The 24,976-nt window shown below is 45.6% G+C and overlaps 1 protein-coding gene across 11 annotated transcripts in view; it reads right to left on the bottom strand.

Annotated features, from left to right (window-relative positions):
* NCOR1 (nuclear receptor corepressor 1) overlaps positions 1–24,976 on the bottom strand; it is a 376,183-nt gene that overhangs the window by 58,010 nt on the left and 293,197 nt on the right. For 9 of the 11 annotated variants that reach the window (XM_078780340.1, XM_078780346.1, XM_078780341.1 and 6 more), the window contains 2 exons: positions 23,942–24,046; positions 20,399–20,493 (listed from right to left, as the gene is read on the bottom strand). In XM_078780340.1, the coding sequence (XP_078636466.1) occupies positions 20,399–20,493; positions 23,942–24,046 (200 nt within the window). Of the gene's footprint in view, positions 1–15,237; positions 15,376–20,398; positions 20,494–23,941; positions 24,047–24,976 lie in introns of those variants that run through there. The other 2 variants (XM_078780348.1, XM_078780342.1) reach the window with 2 other exon arrangements.

Here is a 24,976-nt window from a genome sequence, read left to right as displayed (position 1 = left end):
GTACATAGTCCATCACTTCCTCCTTTATCTCCCTCTGAGTTTCCCTCCGTCTCTTCTTAATTTCACTCACCCCCTCTTCCACTTCCTCTAATTTTTGTTTCACCTCTTTTATTTCCCGGTGCGCCCCCTCAATTTCTTCCTCTAATGCCACCTTGGTCGTTTCTATGTGCGTCCTTACTTCCCGTTCTTTTGTCTCCATTGCCTCTGTCACCTCGTCCAACCTCTTTGTCAACCCCTCGTGTACCATCTGACATTCCCTCTTCGTCGCTATCAGTTCCTTTTTTTAATCTCTTTCTGTGTCGCCTTCAACCCCCCGATTACCGCAGTGTTATTCTCCACTTGCTCCCCTAATTCCTTGTGTCCCACTGTCAGCTGTTCTACTCCCCGGGTCAGGTCTTCTATGCCCCCCTGTAACCTAGCCGTACTATTTCTCACCTCTTTCTCCATACGCTCCTCCCCCCGCTTTACCTCTTCACATACCCGCGTGACCTCTTCGCCCACATCTCGTCTGATCTCCTCCCCCATTTCTCCCATCTCTTTGGTAGATGCCGCCCTCATCTGCTCCAAATCATTCCTCTGGGCATCCAATTTGGTTTCTAACCCGATTTTCACCTCCTCTATCTGATTCCCCATCTGTTTGATTTCCCGGGCGGATTGCTCCCCTATTTCCCTCAATTTGCCTTCCATGGTGTTTTCTAACCCCCCTAACCCATTCTTCACCCCTTCCATCTGGTTCTCCTGGGCAGCCATTCTATTTTCCAACCCCGTTAACCCATCCTTCATTTCCCCAATTTGATTACCCATGTCCTCCAGTTGGCCCCCCAATTTACCTTCTAGCCCTTCCAACCTGTTGTCCAACCCCTCAAATTTGTTGTCTAAACCTCAAATTTGGCTTCTAGCCTCCCGATTTGATTTCCCATGTCATTCCTCAATTCCCCAATTTGATTTTCCATATTACTTAACCCGTCTCTCAATCCCCCGATTTGGTTTTCTAATCGCTCCCCCATTCTGTTTTCCAATCCTCCAATTTGGTTTCCCATGTCATTCCTCAGGTCTTCACTCGTCTGGACCATGAGGGCCCTCATTTGCATCATAAAGAGGTCCAAATTCACTGGTGCTGCGGGCGCGGCTGCCGCAACCCCGAGCGAGGCGCCATCTTGTGCGCCTGAAACCTCCGCTACCACATCCTCATTGCTCTCCTCCTCTCTCTCCCCCATATACATTTCCCTGGGGTCCTGGATCGACTCTACCCCTTCTATCTCCCCTACCGGCATCCGGTCGCCTTGATTATCCATGGCACGATTTTAAAATTTAGTGGTGTTAAATAAAATTTTGGCCACTCGTAATTTTGAGTGCGCTAAGCGCACTTCGGGTCCGAGTCTCGCTCCAGACACCAATTGTTACGGAAACGGAGTACCGCTCTCCCCTTTAGCAAGAGGTGGTTAGCCCCTTGTCTTGTTAAGCTGACCATCTCCGCTCCTGGTACTTGTAACACTCTCCCGCGGGATGGAACGGATCAGGGTTATGGGTCCAGGGTTTATCCCGAATACCTTTATCCGTCCCTCCGCAGAACAGGGAGACAAGTACCGCTCGAACCCCGGTTTTAGATGTTCTCGTTGCCGAGCGGTTTTAGCAACATGACGTTCGAGCCATTAACAAAGACTAAACCCGATTCTGAGCGATGGCCAAATCGTGCCACAGGTGTTCAATGATGGAAAGGACAAGGACGATCGGACGAGGAAGAAAAAGAAGGCAAAGGTAGGAAATAACAGGATTTATTATTATTTACACAAGACGAAAGGAAGAAAAGAAATCAAAGTAATATACAGAAAATGGAAGGAGCAGAAGGACACAGAGCAATTTCTAGCTTATCTATACAGGCTGAACTTGTACTCCAGACAACACAGACAGACAGACGACAGTCAGACTTACACGGGGATGATGACAGGAATGGCAGGAGGTTCGTTCATCTGGCGAGGTTCCGTTCCGACCCACGACTCTCTCTCTCTCTCTGTCGGTAACACTGGGATTCTCCTCTCCAGTACCTCGAACCCAGCTCCAGCCTCGAACCCAGCTCAGCAGCACGCGCCCAGCTCTCGTACCAGTTCAGCAGCACGCACCAGCTTCTCGTACCAGCCCAGTAGCATGTACCCTCCTTGCGCGATAGTCGCACGCATATTTCAAGCGGGGGCGTAAAACGCCCTCGGCCATTTGGGTACCGCCCCCCCGTGCTCTGTTTTGTGGCCTTATATGGCAATGCCACGGTCTTGTTACCTTATTTGGGTATGGAGCTGAACAGTCCGCCCCCCGTGGCGAGCCACGGGCTTGTAGCCTTTCTTGGGCATGGAGCTGAACAGCCCCGCCCCCCGTGGCGAGCCACGGGCTTGTAGCCTTACTTGGGCATGGAGCTGAACAGCCCCGCCCACGTGGCGCGCCATGGCTTGTCTCTTCTCGGCGACCCCGCCCTTCTTGTCCAAACAGAGCACGGAGCACATATTCACAATGGCAGCGAACGCCGCTTCCAAACCAGGGCCAGTTGAGAGGGCGCGCACCCCACACTTGTCAAGCGGTTTTGCACAGAGAGGGAGAGTTTGGTTGGGAAATGCAATCCTTGAAGAGGACCTATCTTATTTCATTTGGTGCAATGCAGAGTCAATTAATGGGAAACAGAGCCTTAAACTAACATAGAATAAAGAAATAACTATAGAGAGGATCTATGATTGGCTACGTGCTTGTACATGGACGAGCTAAGGGGACAACCTTTGACCTTTACACAAATGGAGGGAGGTATTTACAAAGAATTACGATTTACAGAGGGTGATATGTACAATAATTACACCAAGTGCAGGGTTTCCCAAATCCGTTACAATATATATATATATATATATATTGTTGCGGTTTTGAGAACCCACACAGGTAACATCATTAAAGGTTAAAGGTTGCACCCCATAATTAGGCCACATGCAACATGTAGGTCACCTTAGAACGTTAGTTATTTCATAGTATGTGTTTAGGATGAGGCTATTTCCAATAGTTGCGTCTGCGTTGTGTAAAACAAATAAGAGTAGGCCCCGTTCAGTCTGCACCCTCCCTCCAATCGACTCTATTGAGCACTATCCAGTCTGCACCCCATTGCCCCTCGCGGTTTGTTACGCGTTGGGCCGGTAGCGTTCGCTGCCCTTGGGCTTTCGCTCGAACCAGCCCAAATGCCACGAGGTAAGGCCCTAAAAGGGGGCGGAGCGCAAGGGTGGGGTGTGGCCATGTCAGGCAGCCATCAAGGGCGGAGCCGGTAAGACCCCATCAACCAACCAGGGCGGAGGCGACATCGCCTGACAGGGTGTGGCTGGAGATTCCAGAGGGTTCGCTGGGCGTGGCAATAAAACCCTTTGCGCAAGGCCCCCACCTCAGTTGAGAAGGGAGAGGCAGGCGCTCGAGTTATGAGGAGGGAGAGACGCTTGAACGAGTGATGAGAAGGGAGAGGCGCTTGTCAAGTTCGTGAGCCGAGTTATGAGGAGGGAGAGACGCTTGAACAGAGTTGAGACTTGAGTTATGATGGGAGAAGCGCTCGTGAGTTCGCAGTGACAAGTTATGAGCCGGGGTCCTCCGTTGAACGAGTGATGAGAAGGGAGAGGAGCTTGTCAAGTTCGTGAGCTGAGTTATGAGGAGAGGAGTGTCAAAGGACTTTTGTGAGGACTTTTGTGGAAAGGCGCTTTGGTAACACCATTGTGGAAGTGGCGCATTGTACCAAGCGATACCGGGAGCGCGTATAAAGGCGCCGGTACAACTATTACGTATGCAGTACAATCGCCAGCCTACCTTCCCCCCAGTATAACTGTCCGATCCGCGCTACCGACACGCGGCGATCTCGCCCGCCGTCTACCAACACCATCGGCTTCGTGGTACGAGTCGGGGACCAGAGCGAGCTGTGGACGCCATCGGTAGACCCGCAACCCGACCATCGACAACCCCCGTGTGAGTCTGAGTGCGAACGGGCCCGTGTCCAGGTTTAAGTATAAGACTGTATAAGGCTGCCCTGTGTATCTGCTTCTTCCTCTTCACTGTACATTGCCTTTTGCTTCTTTTCTTCCTCTTCTTTGTACAAAGTGTGTACTTCTCTTCCTTCCATACAATTGTAAATCCCATACAATTGTAAATAAATTACCGGTTCTTCCTGTTTTTCCTCTTAATTCGATCGCTTTAGTGATTTCTCCATTGGGTAAGCGTGGCACGATTAAGAACCGCTCCAATCGGTTTAGTACCTGTTAACGGCCCGAATCGTGGCTCGCTAATCGCTCGGCGTGTCCACTAACGTCGTGGTTCGGGTGGGGTTATTTCCTTGCTTCACGGCCGGTGTTAGTACTTAGGTAATAAGACTAATTCGGCTTACAACCCTATTTAACACCGACCGGAAGGAACGTGATAGCCCTGGATCGCGTCGGCTTGTAAAAAAGGACAAGGGGATTAATCCCCCCTTGATAAGGGGGAGGCCGACGTTGGAGATCCGCAACAATATTGTTGCGGATATGAGATTGGCCTCCATCCATATCCGCTTGTAAATATTCCCCTATTTCCCCAATACTTCCCAACTATCCCCAATCCCCCATTCCCTAGTCCCATTTTCTGTAAACAACACTCTGTAGCCCCGACCTTCCCCTATTTCCCCCATTAAATGTCGCACCCAGGTTCACCGCATCTCACGTAGACGACTATAGGACATCTTGCTAGTTATTCTTAGTCTATGTCAGTTAAGGACTCGTTTCCATTAATTCTGACTCTTCGTTGCACCAGAATGTGATTGTATGGCACCGTTAGAAAGTTTAGGACCTCCCAATACCTCCCCGCAGCTCTTCCTCATGGTACAACAACAACAACAACAACAGCGGCGGCGGCGCGGGGAGTGTGCGTCCTCACTCCGGCTTGGTTAGCCGCCATTGAACATGTGCTCCGACGGGGTTACCACGCAGGGGCTCGCTGTCAGCTCCTCGTCAAGGGCGGAGCCCGGTAACCCCCCGCACCCAATAAGAAGCGGCGGACCGATTCCATCTGGGGCGAAGCTAACGAGCCGAGGGCGTGTCATTCCCCGCTGGACATGCGCAGGAAGAGGGAGGTGACGTCAGATGCGCCTCAGCTTGAAGGAAGAAAGGCGCCACCAACCAAGCGCTGAATACCTCCCCGCATCTCTGGACTGGACCGAGCTGTATCCTGTCCCTAAGCCAAGGTGCACCTTGAGCTGTCGACTGCCTGCCCTTCCTTGCCATCAATCCCTGTGTAAGTCAGTCTTGTCCCGTTTGTCTGTGGTCTGTCGGGGATAAGATAAGACTGTGTCTAAGTGCCCATCTTTCTGTGCTTTACCTCTTACCGTGTAATCTACCCGTTTCTGCATCACCAATATTATATCCTCCTCTGGAGGTCTTGAGAACTGTACCCCTTGTGTCGTTGCATATATCCCAGCCGTTGTGTCCTTTCCTTCATTGATTTAGCGTAGCGCGATTCGGCCAACGTTCGAGTGGAATCGGGCGGGATAGGGTTCTAATCGGGGAGTAACTGTGCGGACGCGGTAATACCAAACCGCTCGGTAAACTAACATCTAACACCGCGTCTGTAACAATTGGTGTCGAGGAGTGAGATTGGACCCGAAGCGCGCTTCACGCGCTCGAAATTATAACGGCGAAATTTGATTGTGTTTTACAAAAATAAAAACCCGAATTTTGAAAGTCGCGCTATGGCAGATCAAGACGGCTGGGTTCCGGTAGAGGAGAGTGAGGCAGGGTCGATCCAGGACCAAATTGAGGGACAAGAGGAGAGCGAAGCAGTGAGGGTGGCAGGTTCGCAAAATAGCGTCGTCGCGCACGAGGTTACGGGCGCGCAAAATGGCGCCTCGCACATGGCCACGGCGACCGCGCCCGCGACCGTAGCGGCGCCGTTGGTGGATTCGAACCTTTTTTTCCTGCAAATGAGGGCCCTTATGGGACAAATGGGAGACCAAATTGGAGGTTTGAAAAACAGTATAGAAGCTCAGAGTGAGCAAATGGGGGTAATGGGGAACCGGATGGATGCTCAGGGTGAGCGATTGGAGGGCCAAATAGGGGTAATGAGGGACGAAGCGAGGTTTACCGGTGAGGGGTTAGAACAAAGGATGGGGGCCCAGATCGGAGGGTTAGGGAGTAGAATAGAGGGATTAGACAATAGATTAGGGGAAATACAGGAGGGGTTAATGGGGGTAGAAAACAGAATGGCCGCTCAAGAGAATCAAATGGAAGGGATGCAAAAGGGGTTAGAGGGGTTAGAAAACAGTATGGAAGGCAAATTAAGGGACATGAGGGACCAAGCGGAAAGGGAAGTTAAAAAAATGGGGCAGCAGATAGAGGGGGTCAGAATGGGGGTAGAAACTAAATTGGATGCTCACAGGGAGGAAATGGAGCAGATGAGGGTGGCATCTGGGCAGGAGATGCAAGTGATGGGAGAGGAGATCAGAAGAGGTGTGAGTGAGGAGGTCGGAGGAGTGCGCGAGGAGGTGAGGCACTGTAAGGAGCGCATGGAGAAGGAGGTGAGAAGGGGGACTGTAAAATTGCAAGGTGGTATAGAGGAGTTGACGCTGGGAGTAGAACAACTGACAGTGGGACAAAAGGAGTTGGGGGACCAGGTAAAGAAGAACACAGCGGTAATAGAGGGTTTAAAATCGACACAGAAGGAGATGAAAAAGGACGTAGGGGTAATTAAAAAAGAGTGTCAGACGGTACATGAGGACCTGACGAGGAAAATGGACAAGGTGGTAGAGGTGATGGAGGTTAAAGAGCGGGAGGTGCGGGAGCACATAGAAAAAAATAAAGTGGAGTTAGAGGAAGAACTTAAAGGGGCGCACGAGGAGATGAAGGAGGTGAAGCAGAAATTAGAAGAAGTGGAAGAAGGGGTGAGCGAAATTAAGAAGCGACGGAGAGAGGATAAGAAAGAGATAAAGGAGGAAGTAAAAGAATTGGTCCAAAGTCTGTGTTCGGATCGTGATGATGTGCTCATTAACCGGATGAGGGATTCGCAGGTGATGGAGGAGAAGCGAAGAGGAAGAGGACCCGGTGTAAGTGGTGACCAATATGGTCGTGCGTATGATGCGCCAGGTGATTTAAGAAGCTTGGGGGTCGAGATGGACCCGGGTGTTCGTGAGAGGCCGTTGGCGAAGTGTGCGACAGGTCTGGTGTGCGAAAAAGGAGGTGTGCGAGAAAGTCCGACTCTGGGGTGTGTGAGGAAAAAGTGCGTGCCAAGGAGTGAGGGTGCTGGCGAGAGTGAGTCGGTCGTAGCGCGTGTGCGAGGGAGCACATGGAGGCGCGGTGTGGTAAGTGTTACAGAGGGTGTGACGGGAGAGTGTGCGCAAGAGTGTGCGCGAGAAAGGTGTGTGACGGACAGGTGCATGGGGAAAGAGTGCGCTGTCAAAGGCAAGGAAGAATGCACGCCTGTGGTGAGTGTTACAGAGGGTGTGACGGGAGAGTGTGCGCGAGAAAGGTGTGTAACGGACAGGTGCATGAGGAAAGAGTGCGCTGTCGGGAGTAAGGGTGAGTGCGTTGTCAAGAGTGGAGGTGAGAGTAGTAAGAGTGACATGGAGCGTGAGTTGGTTGTGACAGGTGAGAAAGGATGTACACCTGGAATGGAAGGATGCACACCTGGAATGGTAGAGCGTGTGTGGGAATGCACGCTGGAATTGGTAGTGAGGCACGTGGTTGGGTGTGCGAGTGAGGGCACACCTGTGATTGTCACAGAGGAGGTGACCGAGGAAGGGGCGCGAAGAGGTGTGTTGGTGAGGTGTGCGACCGACGAATGTGTGCCAAAGTGTTCGGTGGTCAGGTGTGTGACCAAGGCTGTGCGTGGAATGAGTGTGCCTGGGTGTGTAAGGAAAGGTACGAGGAGCATGGGAACAGCTGGAGGTATGAGCAAGAAAGGGGTAGCGTATGCTTGTAAGCATCCAGGTGAGGCATCGACGGTAACCGGGTTAGAGGTTAGAACGACTTATAGCCGAATCGGGCCCTCGGTGCGCGTCGGGCAGCTTCGCGTGCCGCGAGGACCAGCGGGGATCCGAACCACGGCGGTTTCGAAAGAACCGCCGTACGCGATCCACGCTGTGCCTCGCTTGGAACGGCCGCGTCCGGGCTCCACTAGGCGGAGCGGGCAGCCCGATAGGAAGGGTCGTCATGGCGACCACTTTTTGTTGAGGCATTCCGGCAGGTCGAGATCGGGCCATGGGATGGCTCCGTGCCGAGATGGTGCGTGGGATCTCGGCCCGGGTAAACCTCCTTCCCTGCACCGAATGCGGGACGTATCCAGCCGCTGGCACCAAACAACCCGCATTCATTGCTCGGCTTTACGAAGCCGGGCTTTGGACAGGAATTGGCGCACCGAGAGGCATTAGTAAGTAGACTGTGTGATGAGGTTAGTGTTTTGGACCCAAAATTAGAAAAAAACAAAATTTGATGATTGGCAAAGGATTGGCAGTAATGATTGGCAGATGATGAGTAGTGATTGGCAAATTTTTGATTTGTTGAAATTTGATGTGCAAAATTGGTAGTGGGAGATGCCCGATGTGGTGGGATGGCAACTCTGTCATCCCTCACAAACGTGGGGCAAATGCGCTATAGTTTATGGGGTGTATGGCAGTGGAAACTAGCCCGGGTGGGTTAGGTTATATTGAAAGGGATCTAGCGAAGATGACATTAGGTAACGTTAAGGTTAGTTAGTGACAAGGATACCTGTAGTGGGGACGCAGGTAGGTTAGAGTGGATGATAATGACGAGGGAGCGCAATAGTTTTAAGGGACGACTGGGAAGCGCAAGTTTCAGAGGGGGGTAGTTAGATGAGATGATGCTGTGTGAGAACTGGACAGGTGTGTGGAGCAGTGTGGAGCAGTGTATGAGTAGTGAGTGTTGTGGATCACCGTGAATGCGCTTGGGGAGAGAAGGGTGCAGGTGGCACCAGGTGTGAGAGCACAGGTGTGCAAGTACAGGTGTGTGGAATACATGGAGTATTGGAATGAGTGGTGTGGGGAGAGTTGGAGTAAGTGGTACGGAGTGGTGTGCATGGTGCGAAGGTGTGGATGGGGAAAGAGTGGACCCCTTTTCACGAGTACCCGGGGAGGGTAGTTTAAAGAATAGTTAGAAGGTATAGGTAAATTGTGGTTGGATATTGGCATTTGTGGTGCGGTTGCAGAATGGTATTGTGGATGGGTGCATTAGTGTTGTGGAAATGGCTGGGCGTGTAGCCTGTTAGTGTGTGTAGTTGGTTTGGGCACTCCACCACTGTGAGGATGTCGGCCAGGTGAGGCCGCAGGTGGGCTCTGGGAGCCGTTAGTGTCAGTGGGTGCCTGAGGATCCCGGGTGTGGATCGGGCAGGCCGTGCCAGAGAGGGCACTGAGGGGGTGAGAGTGCGAGAGGGCCTTCCCCAGTTAGTTAGGTTAGGGTGAGGAGCAGGTAAGCTCGGGTGGCAACTACAGTGGTGGAGGTGTGCAGGTGGGTAGACCTGCTGGGAGAGCTACACGTCGCAGCCCAGAAATTGTGCGAGAGCACCGAGTGTTGAATCGGGGGAGTGAGACCCCAAATTGAGAGGCACCACAGATTGGTCAATGGGAATTGGTTTTTAGAACCCATAGTGTAAGTGGGCCAATGGTTTGGCAGGAGAAAGACCCCGGGTAATGTAAAGTTGTTAAAGTCATTTAGGAAATAGTTAGGATTGATGAACCTGTCGCACCATACGCAGCCACTTACCTGAGGTGATGATGATGACTCCACACCTGTGTTTTCTTTGTTCTGTGTTGCAGGAAGTGAGAATTGCTGTGAGGATTTGTGAGACGCATCACGACGTGGATGAGGCATTGGGGTGATTCCATCTCTCCCTCCCTAGGAGGGACTGATGATGAATTGGTGATGGCAAATTTTGATGTTGAGTTGGAGATGGCAAATTTTGGCAAGATGGAGACCCAAAATGTACCAAAGTTTGTTCACATCATTAAAAATATCAGGGTCTGTGGGGGGCTTGAGTGACTGTTGCTCCTGATCCAGGTGAGCTTCAGGACCCGCTGTCCTATATTTGTTACGACATAGGATTGCTTGGCATTTATTATTCGCGACGTTCCACATCAAAGACGATATTTTAAATGTCTGAAGATAATCATGTATGACTTTCTCCACAAATCTCCCAATTGGCAAGCAGCTTCCTCAGTGTGTTTTGTTAGCAAGCAGCTTGCTATCGCTTGCCAAGCCAAATGTTCCGTATCAACCACTTTGCAAACTGCACGTACAGTCACTTGGCAAACGGAGCAAGCAATTTCCTCCCGGGAAAAAGAGGGTTGACTTTAAACAAATTGCAACAGAATTATGAAATAGAGTATGACCAAACACACATACCTCTATTGGTATTCAGGTCGTTTCTATGTGCATTGGTATTGTATGCTGCATGGCTCTCAAGAGGCTAATTACATTCTTTATATTATCGTGATAATGAGGTCCATTATCGTGATATAGGTTTTTCCATTATCACCCAGGCCTAATATATATATATAGTCACGTGAAAAAGTATGTACACCCCATGTAAAGTTTTGACTTTTTCAACACATTTCAACATACAGCTATTTGATCTTCATTTCAACAATATTGATAGATAAAGGTGATATAATATAACAAATATCATGAAACATTTACATTTTGTAGTCCATTGTATAATTTAAATAAACATAAATGCAAATTTTGCATGTGGAAAAAGTAAGTACACCCCTTCATTTATCACTACTTCAAACACCTAAAATTAGAATCAGGTGCACCAGCTCAGGTGCAAATGATTAGAACATCGTTAGAGAGGATCTTGGAGGAACCTGTCTTATTTAAACCTCAGACATTTAGTTTGATCTGCTCTTGGTTGTTGAAGTGTGCAGCATCACCATGCCGAGATCAAAAGAGCTCTCTGAGGCCTTCAGAAAGAAGGTTATAGATGCCTACGAGTCTGGGATGGGATTTAAAAAGATCTCCAAACAATTTGAAATCAATCATCCGACTTTCCGGAAGATCATCTACAAGTGGAGAAGATTCCAAACAACTGCCAACTTGTTCAGGCCAGGCTGCCCCAGCAAGTTCAGCCCGAGAGCAGGCCGCAAGATGCTGAAATAAGTCTCTAAGAACCCCATTATATCATCACTGGACCTACAGGTAGCTCTTGCCACTGTTGATGTCAAAGTGCACGAGTCTACCATTAGAAAGAGGCTGCACAAATTTGATCTACATGGGAGGTGTGCCAGGAGTAAACCTTTGCTGTCCAGAAAGAACATCAGGGCAAGACTAAAGTTTGCCAATGAACACCTAGGCAAATACTAGCACTTCTGGAACAATGTGCTCTGGACAGATGAGTCAAAGGTAGAGCTATTTGGCCACAGTACCAGAAGACATGTTTGGCGAAAACCAAAGACAGCATTTGACCACAAGAACCTGATACCAACTGTAAAGCATGGTGGTGGAAATATTATGGTTTGGGGCAGCTTTGCTGCATCAGGGCCTGGGCAGCTCACCATCATAGAATCCACTATGAATTCTTCATTGTACCAGAGGGTGCTTGAGGATAATGTGAGGCTATCTGTCGGAAAGTTGAAGCTCAACCGAGGGTGGACCTTGCAACATGACAATGACCCTAAACATACCAGTAAATCCACCAAGGAATGGCTGAAAAGAAAGAAATGGAGGGTTCTGGAATGGCCAGGTCAAAGCCCGGATCTAAATCCCATCGAGATGTTGTGGGGGGATTTGAAACGAGCTGTGCATGCAAGAAACCCCTCAAACATCACACAGCTGAAAGAATTCTGCATGGAGGAGTGGGCAAAAATTTCTCCCATTCAATGTCAGAGACTGGTCGGCAGTTATAAAAAACGCCTACTTGAGGTTGTTTCCGCCAAAGGGGGCAATACCACCGATTAGAGCCAAGGGTGTACTTACTTTTTCCACATGCGAAATTTGCATTTATGTTTATTTAAATTATACAATGGACTACAAAATGTAAATGTTTCATGATATTTGTTATGTTATATCACCTTTATCTATCAATATTGTTGACATGAAGATCAAATAGCTACATGTTGAAATATGTTGAAAAAGTTAAAACTTTAGTATGTCTGTTTGCACGTGTGTGTTGGGTGTTTGTTTGTATGTGTGTGCTCACGTATGTGCATGTGTGTGCATGTGTGGGCGCGTTGTGTGTCTACGGGTTTCAGAAGGTGGACCAGAGCCCTCCCAGGTCTAGAAGTATCAACTTCCGTTTTGATAAGGGATCATGATTGATGGACAAAGCCGTGAAGTTTTCTTGTTCTCAAAGTTTTGTTCCGAGGGCTCTTTTCAGGATTGTCACCGAGCCCCGGATATATTCCAACTGCAGTTCCTTTGTCATAATATTCCCAGGGATGGTTTTTAAGATCTCCGTAATGTCCTTCTTTATAATTTCCTGTTGCTCCAATTATTATCATTGGTACAATTTCTGCGCTCTTCAACTTCCAGGATATTTTCACTTCATTTTTGAGATCTTGGTATTTGGTCATTTTCTTGATTTCTGTGTTGTTTAGACCAAAATCGCTGGCTAGATACCTCAATTAGCAATGCCTTCTTTTCTTTTTGTACCAAAGTACTATATCCGGTCACAATACTTTGTTTTCTATGTTCATGCTTGATGGGATCATCGAGTCGTACGTGAGCATTACTTAGTCGTTTTCAGTGATTGCTTTTGGTTCATGTTTCCATGAGTTTTCTGGAACTGGAATATTGAGATTTTTGCAGATGTGCCAGTGGATTACTCCAAACACTTTGTTGTACTTTTGTGTGTACAGCTATTCTGACTTGAGTTTTTTAGATCCTGATAGGAGGTGGCTCGTACTTTCTGTTTCTACCTTGCAGAACCTACAACTGTCCAACTAAGTCAGTCCTGCCATTTTCTTAAAGCCATTGGTTCAGTAGTAGTCTTGGTATTGGGCATTTATTATGATTCATTCTCCAACCCAGTTGAGCGGACCTCTTCTTATCCACTCCAATGAGCCTTCTTTGTCTATGGCCAATCGGTCCAAGTATTCTTTATACCTTCTTGCTCTTTTATCGATCTCCCAGTTGTCGGTGTATATCTGTTGATATTTCTTCTTATGCTTTACTTTTGTCCTTTATGCAATTGTTGGGTATGTATTTGTTGCGGTTTCAGTTTCGTGTGTGATATCTTCCATTAGCACCTGCGATTGGAAATTTTTGCTAGGGGTGCATGCATGTGTGTCCGTGCACGTGTAGGTGTGAATGTGAGTATCATTGGTTATCTCCATATACGAGTTTCAGAACCACAGAATGGAGTCTTTCCCAAGGCTTGAAATATCCACATTGTTTTGATTAATGAGCATGATTCATGGACCAAGCTATGACGTTTTATTGTTCTCAAAGTTTTGTTGTGAAGGCTCTTTTCAGGGTTGTCACTGAGCCCCAAACAGCTTCCAACTGTAGGTAGTTTGCTGTACTATTCCCAGGGATGGTGTTATCAATCTCTGTAAGGTTCTTCTTCATCAATCCTGTTGCTCCAATTTATCATGGGTACAATCTTGGTGCTCTTCAGCTTCCATGCTGTTTTGACTTCATTTTTGAGATCCTTGTATTTAGTCATTTTCTTGATTTATGCATTGTTGAGGTTTTAGGCCAAAATCGCTCGGCAGACACCTTATTTAACAATGCCATCTTTTATTTTGTACCCAAGTACTATATCCGGTTACAATACTTTGTTTTCTATGTTCACGCTCGATGGGAACATCAGGAAGTAGGCGAGCATTACATCCTTGTTTTCAGTGATCGCTTTTGGTTCATGCTTCCATGATCTTTCTGGAACTGGGATATTGAAGTTTTTGCAGATGTGCCAGTGGATTACTCTATGTACCTTTGTTGTGCTTTTGTGGGTAGAGCTGTTCTGACATTACATGTATTGTTTTACATCCTGAGAGGAGGTGACTCTTGCTTTCTGTTTCTACCTTGCAAAACCAACACCCGTCCCATTGACACAATCCCGCCATATAATGTCCTTGGTCTTGGCTATGTATTATAATTCGCTCTCCATCGCAGTTGAGGTGACTTCTTCTTAGTCATTCCAATGAGCCTTCTTTGTCCTTGCCCAATCTGGCTAAGCCTTTTTTATATGGTCTTGCTCTTTGATCGTTCTCTCAGTTGTTGGTGTATATATCTGTTGATATTACGCTTTCGTCTTTTTTGCAATCATTGGCACTGTATTTGTTGCTGTTTTCTTTTCATATGTGACACCTTCCATTTGCACCTGTCTTTGGAAGTTTTTTGTAAAGTGAGTTAGGGATCCTCGGGCAGATGGGGCTGGTTATCCTTGGTAGGCAGCTCATCTCGGAGAAGGAAACTCTGAATCCAAATCCACTGCTGGTTTGCGGTTCGGGTTATTAAACCGAAGGCTCAGGGTTTAATGGGGGTAAAGGTAGCAATCCTTTTTAGAGGAGGTGGCTTTTGGGACACCCATGGGCAAGTTGTACTACCCCCATTTTATCTCCTGACCAGGATTACGCAAAGCCATGGGAGCAGGTGGTGAATTGCCATGCAGAGGATTCTCTTGTGGAGAGCAATGGCTAGGATCACCTATCTAGTATAAGCAGTGCCCAGAAGAAGGCAATGGCAAACCACTTCAGTACATGCCAAGAAAACAATATTGATCTGAAATCTAAGAGATAAAGGTGCTGAATAATGAGTACACCAGGTTTGAAAGCATCTGAATGGTTCCTGGGGAAGAGCAAGGTGTTTTGGTGAGTAGGACTGGCCGTCATGATGGGACTGGATAAAACCCACATGGAAATCCAGTCGCTGAGGTCACCAGATTTGAAAGTCAAACTCTGAGCTTCTCAAACATTCACATAATTGGAACATAGAATGCAAGGTCTGAATCAGAGATAGTGAGATGCTATTAAGAGAGAAATGGAGAAGACAATAACTTAAATCTTGTGGATAAGTGAACTTAGATGGACTGGTTTGGGCAGTTTCAATCTTACAATTATAAAGTGTTCTTTTCTGGTCCTGAAACCTGTAAAATAAATTGAGTAGCACTGATTTGGAATAAAAAGTCAGCAGGTGTATTACTGGAATACAACCCAGTCAATGATTGGGTTATATCAGTGAGGTTGAAAGGACATGCAGTGAACACCACCATCATTCAGATATAAGCTCTAACTTTTGCAGCAGATGAAGAAACTGTGGAGGAGTTTTAAGGAAAGCTGCACGTACTGGTATGATGGGTGCCCAAAGTAGATGTTTTAATTATTACTGGACACTGGAATGCAATACTTGGAGAAGCATGAGCACCAGGGTTTGCAGGAAAGCACGGACTTGGAATCTGAAATGAGCCAGGGAAGCAAATTCTGAAGTTTTGTGTGGAAATGAGCTCGTAACTGTAACCACATGGTTCAAACAACCAAAGCACAGACTGCACACATGGACTTCACCTGATGGGCAACATAGAAATCAGATTGACTACATTCAAATGAAAAGAAGATGGAGAAGTGCTATGCATTCTGCCAATACTCTGCCAGGTGCAGGTTGTGAGAAGGATCATGAACTCCTCGTGGCAAAACAACAGGTCAAATTGGGAAAGGTGAAAAAAATCATTAACTCCGATTAGATATAGCCTTTAAAACGTATCTAAACAATATGCAATACTGGTATAAAAAACAAACATCTTGCAGAGCTGGACTTGCTTGGGAGAATGTCAGGCAAATTGTGGAAAGAGGTTGAAGACATTGTAAAAGAAGAGGCTAAAAACATCACAAAAGCAGAAAAAAGACACAAGAAGAGAGATGAAAACCAACCGTGCATCAAGAAAGGACATTAAGCGGCTAAATGCTGACTTCCACCAACAAGCTCGGAAAGACAAAGATAAATATTTCAAAGAACCAGTCAAAGAGCTGGCCTCCAAAGCCAGTCGCCAACTGGGCATCCTTTGTCCTGCGAAATCCTTCCTTGGCACACCTGAGCTCCTCACCACATACAATGCTTTCATCCGCAGCTTGATGGAATACTGCTCTCCCCTCTGGGCTGGTGCTCCTGCCTCACACGTTGCTCGGCTTCACGCTGTTGAAACCAAAGCTTTCAGAATCATTGGAATCTCCTGTGATGAAGCTAACTCTGAGGGCCTTTCACTCACTCACCACAGGCAGGTTGGTCTTTCTGTCTTCTACCCACTCCTATCCAGCCTAGCTCCCCCACCTCTATCTGTGCTCTGTCCCCCAAATATTCCTTCAGGTCGCACAAGTTCTGCCAGCAGCCCTTTTCTGGTGAAACTGCCAAAATCAAGACTCTCTGCTCACCTTCACTCTTTCATTCCTCTTTTCTCCCACCTCTGGAACAAACTCCCACACTCTCTTCAGTCCCACTCCTCCTTCCAGGTCTTTAAAACAGCTGTTCACCACCATCTCTTATCTTCCCTTATCCAAAACCTCGATCGTTTCTACCCCCGTTAATTCACCCCAGATCCACTTTTTTGAAATACCAACTTCTTTCCTGGAAGTCCTATTTGTTTTACTAGTACACCCACAGACTCTGGGAGGGGCAGGAAGGGTCATTCCTCTTTGGGGTACATAGATTACAGTCGATATATGGGCGGGTCTCAAGAACATTGGGTGCAACAATCTAACAATCTAACCCTTGTCCAAACCAAGGTTTGGTTAACATCTAACATCTGCAAAGGGAAGATAAAGACTTAAAGCAATGTTGCAATGCTCTTCTCCTACACTTTCCCTTGAGCTCAGCACTCCTACAGGATAGGACAAGGGTGGGGGCTACTAGTCCACTCTTCCCCCCTTTGTTCAAATCGCTGAGCATGCAGAATTAGCGGAGATTTCTATCACACTTTGAATGTATATAATAAACGCCTTGCCGAGTTACTTTCAGAGTGTCTTGCACCTTCTCTGCTCATTTGAGTTTGATGTGTCTTGATCTCTCTCCGCAGCTGTGTGACTGGTTTTTCAATAAATGCCTATTACTCCTTGACTGTTGTGGAACCAGGTTCGATTCCCAACACATGTTCATTTACCAAGTTTCTTGTATGATACCTCTCCCACCCCCCCACCCCCCCCTCTTACCATGCCCCCACCCTCCCACAGATCTCCCGGTGTCCCTGTTCTCTATTGTTGTACTTGAGTGCCTCCCTCTCTCTCCTCATCTTGTCTCCCGCTCGCTCCCTTTATTATATGTTTTGTGTCCGTTTATGTTTTTTTGTCATTAATGTTAGCTCTTATTACACGAGCCTCAATCTTGTATACAAAAAAAAAAAAAAATTAAAAGAGGTATGCAAAGAGATAGAAAGTGATAACAGAGCAGGAAAAACAAGAGATCATTTTTTAAAGATCACAGGAAAGATTAGGTCTAGGATTGGGGCTCCATAAGAAACACAGGCGAAAGAAAGAGGGAAGGATCGCAACAAAACTTCATACAAACGAGATAGCAATATGATGGCAACCTTTGAGAAAAGAGAATATGAACAAGAACTAACAGTGATAGAATGTGAGATATGTCGAGCCTTTAGAGAGCTGACAAATGGAAAAGCACCAGGTGCCAATGATATTCAAATATAACTCCTTAAGGTAGATGGGGAGGAGACAATCAAAATTTTAACAGCTATCAGTACACCGGTCTGGAGCAGGATTGTATGGCCTAAAAGGTGGAAGCAGTCAGTCTACATACCATTGCCAAAGATGGGGGATCCATGAGATTTTCAAATAACCGAACCACTGCCTTGATTTTACTTGCTAGCAAGATACTGCATTACTAAAGATCATTAAACACAGAATATACGACTTCATGAACTGATAAATACCCGTCAAGCAAGCAGGTTTCAGAAGAGGAAGATGTACGAGAGATCAAATGGCAATTCTGAGGTGAATTGTGGAAAAAGCAAGGGAATATCAAAAAAGGTGTGTCCTTGTTTTATAGATTATAGCAAAGCCTTCAATTGTGTTGATCATGAATTGATGTGGATCATGAATTGATGTTGAGAATTGATTTTATAGACTATGTTGAGAGAAATTTGGTTGTCGGAGCACGTGACATGTCTGATAAGAAGCCTGTACACTTCCTCTTCTGAAATTTGCTTTTTTTGGCTGTGACCTCCCTTCTACTCCAACCTCTTGTTTGTCTGTGTGTTGTACACCAGTGAATGTGGACCAACCTACAACCCACTCATCTAAACTCTCTCTTCCTCATGTGTTGTGATAAAAATTGCCACCACGGAAATTGCCTAGGTGTTGATACCTCTCTCACTAGCCATGAAACTCCTGCAAAGGACTTTGGTGACTACAGTGCCTTCCATAAGTAATGGAACAGTGTAGTCAAATTTGTTATTATTGCTATTTCCTCAAGAAATTTGGATTTGAGATCAAAAGATGAATATGAGGCAAAACTTTTCACATACTATGCTAATCCTACAGTTGTCACTCAGTGCGCTTGGTTGAGCTCCATCAGGCTGCTACCTCCTTATTGCCTAGGCAGGTACATTCTCAGGATGTACTGATTTTTGTAGAATATTTTATGGATACTGAAGTGTTTCCTTGTTTTGATATCTCGTTTTGATTTCCAATTGTGGCGAGTTTGTTATTCTGCAACTGTATTGGAGCACTGCCACTGCAAGTTCCTTTTTGACTTTGATTTTGTTTTTTGGGGAGAGGTATGTTTTTGGGATCAGCCTCATTCTATGCAGGTATTCTTTGGTAATTATTTTGCACATTTGTTTGTGACATATTTGGTGGCCTGCTTCTACCCCGAGGTACATGTATGATGCTTTGTTCTCCAGCTCCTGTATTGGTGTAGTATAGGTCGATTTTTATGTTTTCTGGTTTTGTTGATTTACCCTGTACGAATGTGCACTTGGCAAAACTTGTCTCGGCAAATTCCATTTGGATGTCATCAGAGTACCGTTTCACCAATTTCAGTTGTTCTGTCAATTCTTCGTCGTTCGGTGCGAAGAGTTTTACATCATCCATATACAGTAGATATGTCACCTTTCTTGTTTCTTTGGACATTCTCCCATTGGATTTTTTTTTTTGGTACACAAGATCGACGCTTGTGTGAGAGCTAACATTAATCACAAAAAAACAAAAACGGACACATAAAACATATAACAAAGGGAGCGGGAGACAAGATGGGGAGAGAGAGAGGGAAGCACACAAGTACAACAGTAGAGAACAGGGACATCGGGAGATCTGTGGGAGGGGGATGGCTTGGGGGGGGGGGCGGAGGCATGGAGAGGTGGGGGGGGGGGGGGTGGGAGAGGTATAAAACACATGGACAACGCTAGGACTTCCAGGGAAAGAAGTTGGTATTTCAAAAAAGTGGATATGGGGTGAATTAATGGGGACAGAAAAGATTTTGGATGGGGGAAGATAAGAGATGGTGGTGAACAGCTGTTTTAAAGACCTGGAGGGAGGAGTGGGATTGAAGAGAGTGAGGGAGTTTGTTCCAGAGGCGGGAGAAAAGAGGAATGAAGGAGTGAAGGTGAGCAGAGAATCTTGATTTTGGCAATTTCACCATAAGAGGGTTGCTGGTAGATATTGTGCGACCTGTAGGAATATTTGGGGGACAGAGCCCAGATAGAGCTGGGGGAGCAAGGCCGGAGAGGAGTCGGTAGAAGACAGAAAGACCACCAACCTGCCTGCGGTGAGTGAGTGAAAGGCCCTCGGAGTTAGCTTCATCGCAGGAGATTCCAATGATTCTGAAAGCTTTGGTTTCAACAGCGTGAAGCCGAGCTAGGTGTGAGGCAGGAGCACCAGCCCAGAGGAGAGAGCAGTACTCCATTGAGCTGCTGATGAAAGCCTTGCCTTGTATGTGGTGTGGAGCTCAGGTGTGCCAAGGAAGGGAAGAGATGGATTTATCATCCACATCAGGGTGTATCTGTGTTCTTGCTCATTAATGAGATTGCTCAGTGGGTCCAGGGCCAGGCAAAACTGAAGGGGATGAAAGACTGTCTCCCTGAAAGATCCCGTGTCGTATCTTCACCTCTGGTGTTTAAATTTTTCCTTCTGAGTGCTGTAATATCAATGTGGTGTTCCAGAACTCCATTGCTTTCTCAACCAATCTGATTATTTCGAGGTTGATCTTGCATACTTCCATGAATTTTATCATCCATGATGAATGTGGGGCTATCAAAAGCTTTTATGTAGTTATGTGTGTGCATGTATTCATTGTGGTGTGCACACGTGTGTGTGTGTGTGTGTGTGTGTGTGTGTGTGTGTGTGTGTGTGTGTGTGTGTGTGTGTGAGCACGTGTGCACATGTGTGCATGTACAAGTGTGCTTGTGTATGTGTGCGCAAAGTAATTCAATCAATTTCAATCTGATGTCATTTGATTTCAAAGCAGATTTAACTTACATGGATGTGGTCCGCCAAAGTGATGACGCAGTGTGTTTTCTGTGCCTCTTGCTGGGGTGGCCGACCATCATGCTTTACCCACGACACTGTACAATCTGGGAGCGAGACCAGAGAGAGTGCATGAAGCAGCGTTATTATTATGATGACAAAATAAATGGACCCCACCTTGCTTGGAAAATGGTACAACTAATGAAAAGGCCTGCTGACTCGGTTTTAAACTTTTCTGCCCCGTTTAACCGAGCTGTTACCTGAATAAATAAATAACATTAATGAGTGTTATTGTTGTGCACAGTCACCTCACTCAAAGCCTGTAGTCATGAGTGGGGGAAGGAGCCACGATATGTAAAACTGGAAAAGCTGTAGCATTTCACACATGCCGCCATCATTAAAATCATAAGAGTAGTTTTCTTTTACCATGGTCTTCAAAAGTAGAGTATCTTGATTGCCTTTTACTGATATACGAGTTTTTCGAAGCATAAGGGATAAAGGTTGCACAGCATGTCCCTGTGCAATGGATTATATAATTCGTTTTGGAGTTGGTATGTCAACCATTGGAAATATTTAATTTCTGTCAATTTGTTGAGTATTTTGCGGATAATAACTATGATTTCCTGTTTGGTGGATATACTGTCGTGGCCAAAAATATTGGCACCTTACACTTTTTTCATATAATGCACCATTTCTTCCAGAAAATTGTTGAAAATAAAAAATATTTTGGTATCCACATTTGTATTTGTTTGGTTTGCAGTGGAACAAAAAAAAAAGCTGAAAAAATTACTAAATCTTAGTTTATTCCACACATAAATCCTAAAATGGCCCGGACAATATTATTGGCACCTTTTAGAAGTTGTTAGAAATAATTGGATTTCAAACAGGTGATTCTCCTTTAGTTTGGAATTGAACTCACCTATGGTGAGTTGCAGGTGCCTGCAATATTAAAATCACTCATTCAACCAGTTTGAATGGAGAAAAGGAGTCGTTCTGCTGTTTTGTGTCACTGTGCTGACCACAATGAGCATGGAGAAAAGAAAGAAAACCAGAGAATTGTCTGAGGAGGTCAGACACAAGATTGTAGCCAAGCATGGACAATCTCAAGGCTACAAATCCATCTTCAGAGACCTTGATGTTCCTGTGTCCACCGTACGCAATGTTATCAGGAAGTATAAGGCCCATGGCACTGTAGCCAACTCCCTGGACGTGGCCGCAATAGAAAGCTTGATCAAAGATTGCAGTGAAGGATTGTTTGAATGGTGGAGAAAACACCTCGATCAACTGCCAAACAGATTCAAGCTATTCTTCAGACACAAGGTATGACAGTTTCAACTCGCACCATCCATCACCAACTCAATGAAAGCGGGTTCTATGGTAGGAGACACAGGAGGACCCCACTGCTGAGAGAGACATAAGAAAGCCCGACTGGAGTTTGCCGAAACACACCTGAACAAGCCAAAATCCTTCTGGGAGAATATCCTGTGGACAGATGAGACCAGATTCGAGCTTTTTGGTAAAGCACATTCATCTCTATGTTTATAGAAAACAAAATGAAGCCTTCAAAAAAAAAGAACACCTTCCCTACAGTCAAACATGGAGGAGGTTCAGTGATGTTTTGGGGTTGCTGTACTACCTCTGGCACTGGGTTTCTTGAATATGTGCCTGGCATCATGAAATCAGGAGATTACCAACGCAATTTGGAGCACAATGTTCAACCCAGTGTCAGAAAGCTGGTTCTCCGTCGAAGGTCATGGGTCTTGCAGCAGGACAATGACCCCAAACACACTTCAAAAAGCACCCAGGAATGGTTCAAGACAAAACGCTGGACTGTTCTGCAGTGGCCAGCAATGAGTCCAGATCTAAATCCCATTGAACACTTGTGGGGAGATCTGAAAACAGCAGTTGGGAGAAGGCACCCTTCAAATCTGGGAGAACTGGAGCAGTTTGCACAAGAAGAGCCCTGCCACGCGCATTGATTGAAAAGGATATATTAAGTTCTGAATCAAAAACAAAGGTTCTGTAATATTAACAGTGAAATAAAGAATTGTTTTAGCTCTTTCACGAGCCTCGATCTTGTATACCAAAAAAAAAAAAAAAAGAGTGCGTCAAACTACCAGTAGAGAGGTGTAGGAAGCTCATTCATGGCTATAGGAAGCGCTTGACTGCAGTTATTTTGTCCAAATTCTGTGCTACCAAATATTAAGTCTAGGGTGTCAATAATTTTGTCAATGCCATTTCTATTTATTTTTTGATTGAAAATGATATATTAAGTTCTGAATGAAAAACAAAGGTTCTGTAATATTAACAGTGAAATAAAGAATTGTGGAGACCAAATATTTTTGTCAATTTCAACTTATTTTTTAGAGAAAATTGTGAGTTATTTGAAAAAAAGTGTCAGGGTGCCAATATTTTTGGCCACGACTGTACTTATTCTGAACTTTCATCTCAATAAGCTTACAGTTTTGTATTTGTCAAGAGAAAATAGAGACCGCCACAAATAAGGGGACATTATGCAACAAGAGGAGCGATATGTGCAAATACCCATGGGGAGAGTTAACGCATTACTGCAGTTATAACAATAAGTTATAGTTCCGTTTGTTGGTCAAGTGTAGCCACTGTAGCATATGTAAACATATAAATTGGAGTACTAGATGATGATAGACAATACGACAGAGCAGTGGGCACGTGGTTCCCAAGTCGTGAGTGCAATCTATATCTCAGAGTGTGTGGTTGAGCATTGTGCTTGGTTGTAGCATCCTGTATTTTGTTTGTAATACCTATTAATAAAGTTCATCTGAATTGGAGCTTAAAGTCTTTCCTGAAGGAACCAGGGAACCTGAACTCAACTGGTCTATATCAATATGGCTAGACTATGCATAATAGAACCACAAACTATATAGTTTATATGTGCTAAAAATATATGACAAAAATTGATTTTCAATATGGCCGCCCTGCCACGCCCATTTTTGGGCGTGCAACGCCCAAATGCAATCCAAAACTAGTTTATGTCTTAAAGATGCTGCATAACAAGTTTCATCAAATTTAATCAATATTTGTGACTTTTAGAGCGTAGACGTCGAATTGTTTACAGACGACAGACGGACGACGGACGATGGACACTGGGTGACGACAAAAACTCAGCTGGACATAGTCCAGTTGAGTTTAAAATGCTTGAAGAAGCCATTTAACCCATGAAACCCATGTTACATCTGTTAAGGGCTCACAAACACAAATAATCTCATCCAGACAAGGTCACAACAAGGGCAAACCTTTATTTGGGGAGGGAGGGGGGGGGGGAAGGTGGAAGATGGGGGAAGTGGTGGGGGAAGTTGTGGGGGGAAGTGGTGGGGGAAGTGGTGGGGGAAGTGGTGGGGGAAGTGGTGGGGGAAGTGGTGGGGGAAGTGGTGGGGAAGGGGTTGGGGAAGTGAAGGAGGACAAGTAGCGAGATTGTTTGTCACTGATTTATTCCTAATGGAATGGTGATGTAATGAGAAAAGATTAGCCATTCTTGCGACTCAAATTAAAATCAAGTGTTGCAAACTTGATACATACCATCCAAACGGTTGTAAGGTGCACGTGAGTGTGGAGATGTTGGAGGACTTATGATTTCGATGCCATCGCAGGGGGCACCCAAAGGTCGCTGTATTGCTCCGACTGCTAGGACAAAAGAAAGGCTTGTCTCATTATGATTTTACAAAAGCTCTGAAACCATTTAGCTTAATATCAAATGTAAACTACAAACAAGGGTGAAGGACAAAATTATCGAATAAAACATCAAAATGCAACCAAATGTTTGAAATGAATGTGCTTTCAACTGCAAAGCTTGGAGAGAGCTAGGCTTAGGAAATAAGAGATTAAACTTGGGTTTTCCAAAATTGCAAAAATTATCCAGGGTCAGGATGTCACAAAATACTTCAGGTTTCTCCTCGATTTCTCTGGATTGTGGAGAGAAAAACGATGTCACAATATAGCGTCACTGGCATCCAGGGTGCACCAGGAAGTTTCGGCACTTCCACTGAAAACAAGTCCGGTGTTGTCTCATGTGTCTGCCTGGATGTGTGGACGTGATTAATGTTGCAACTCTTCCATGAGCCTTAGACCCTGTAAGAATAATAAAATATGAAGAAGAGGAGGAACAAAAAAAAAATAGATGAGGATCAACTCGTAAAGAAAAAGTACTTTTTATCATCACGTCACCTCTTAAAGAGGTTTTCCCTCAGACGTTGTTTTTATGGATGTGGATGGACTGACAGTCGTAAAAACAAGCATTGGTTTTGCTCAGAAGTAAAACTTACATCGAAGACGTTACTAGTTATTTATTAATTTGTTTATTCATAAACAGGGTTAGTCGAATTTTGCTAACTAAACCTGTTTAGTAGACTAATATAAATTCAGGAGGCTGTTATCCACTTTGAAAGGAAAGGAAAAACAAAAGTACAGGCTATCCAGAAAGTGGAAAACTAATCGATTCCAATATCGTAAACTCGAAGATGTTCGGTAGAAAATGGAGCTGTGTGTGCTCAGACTGGGTGGTGTGTATATTTAGAATACACACACTAGGATGTGTCAAAACAAACAAAACTTTAC

This window comes from Myxine glutinosa, chromosome 6, assembly GCF_964187855.1.
Source record: "Myxine glutinosa chromosome 6, kmMyxGlut1.1, whole genome shotgun sequence".
Taxonomy (NCBI): domain Eukaryota; kingdom Metazoa; phylum Chordata; class Myxini; order Myxiniformes; family Myxinidae; genus Myxine; species Myxine glutinosa.
This window is presented reverse-complemented; position numbering and strand designations above follow the sequence as displayed.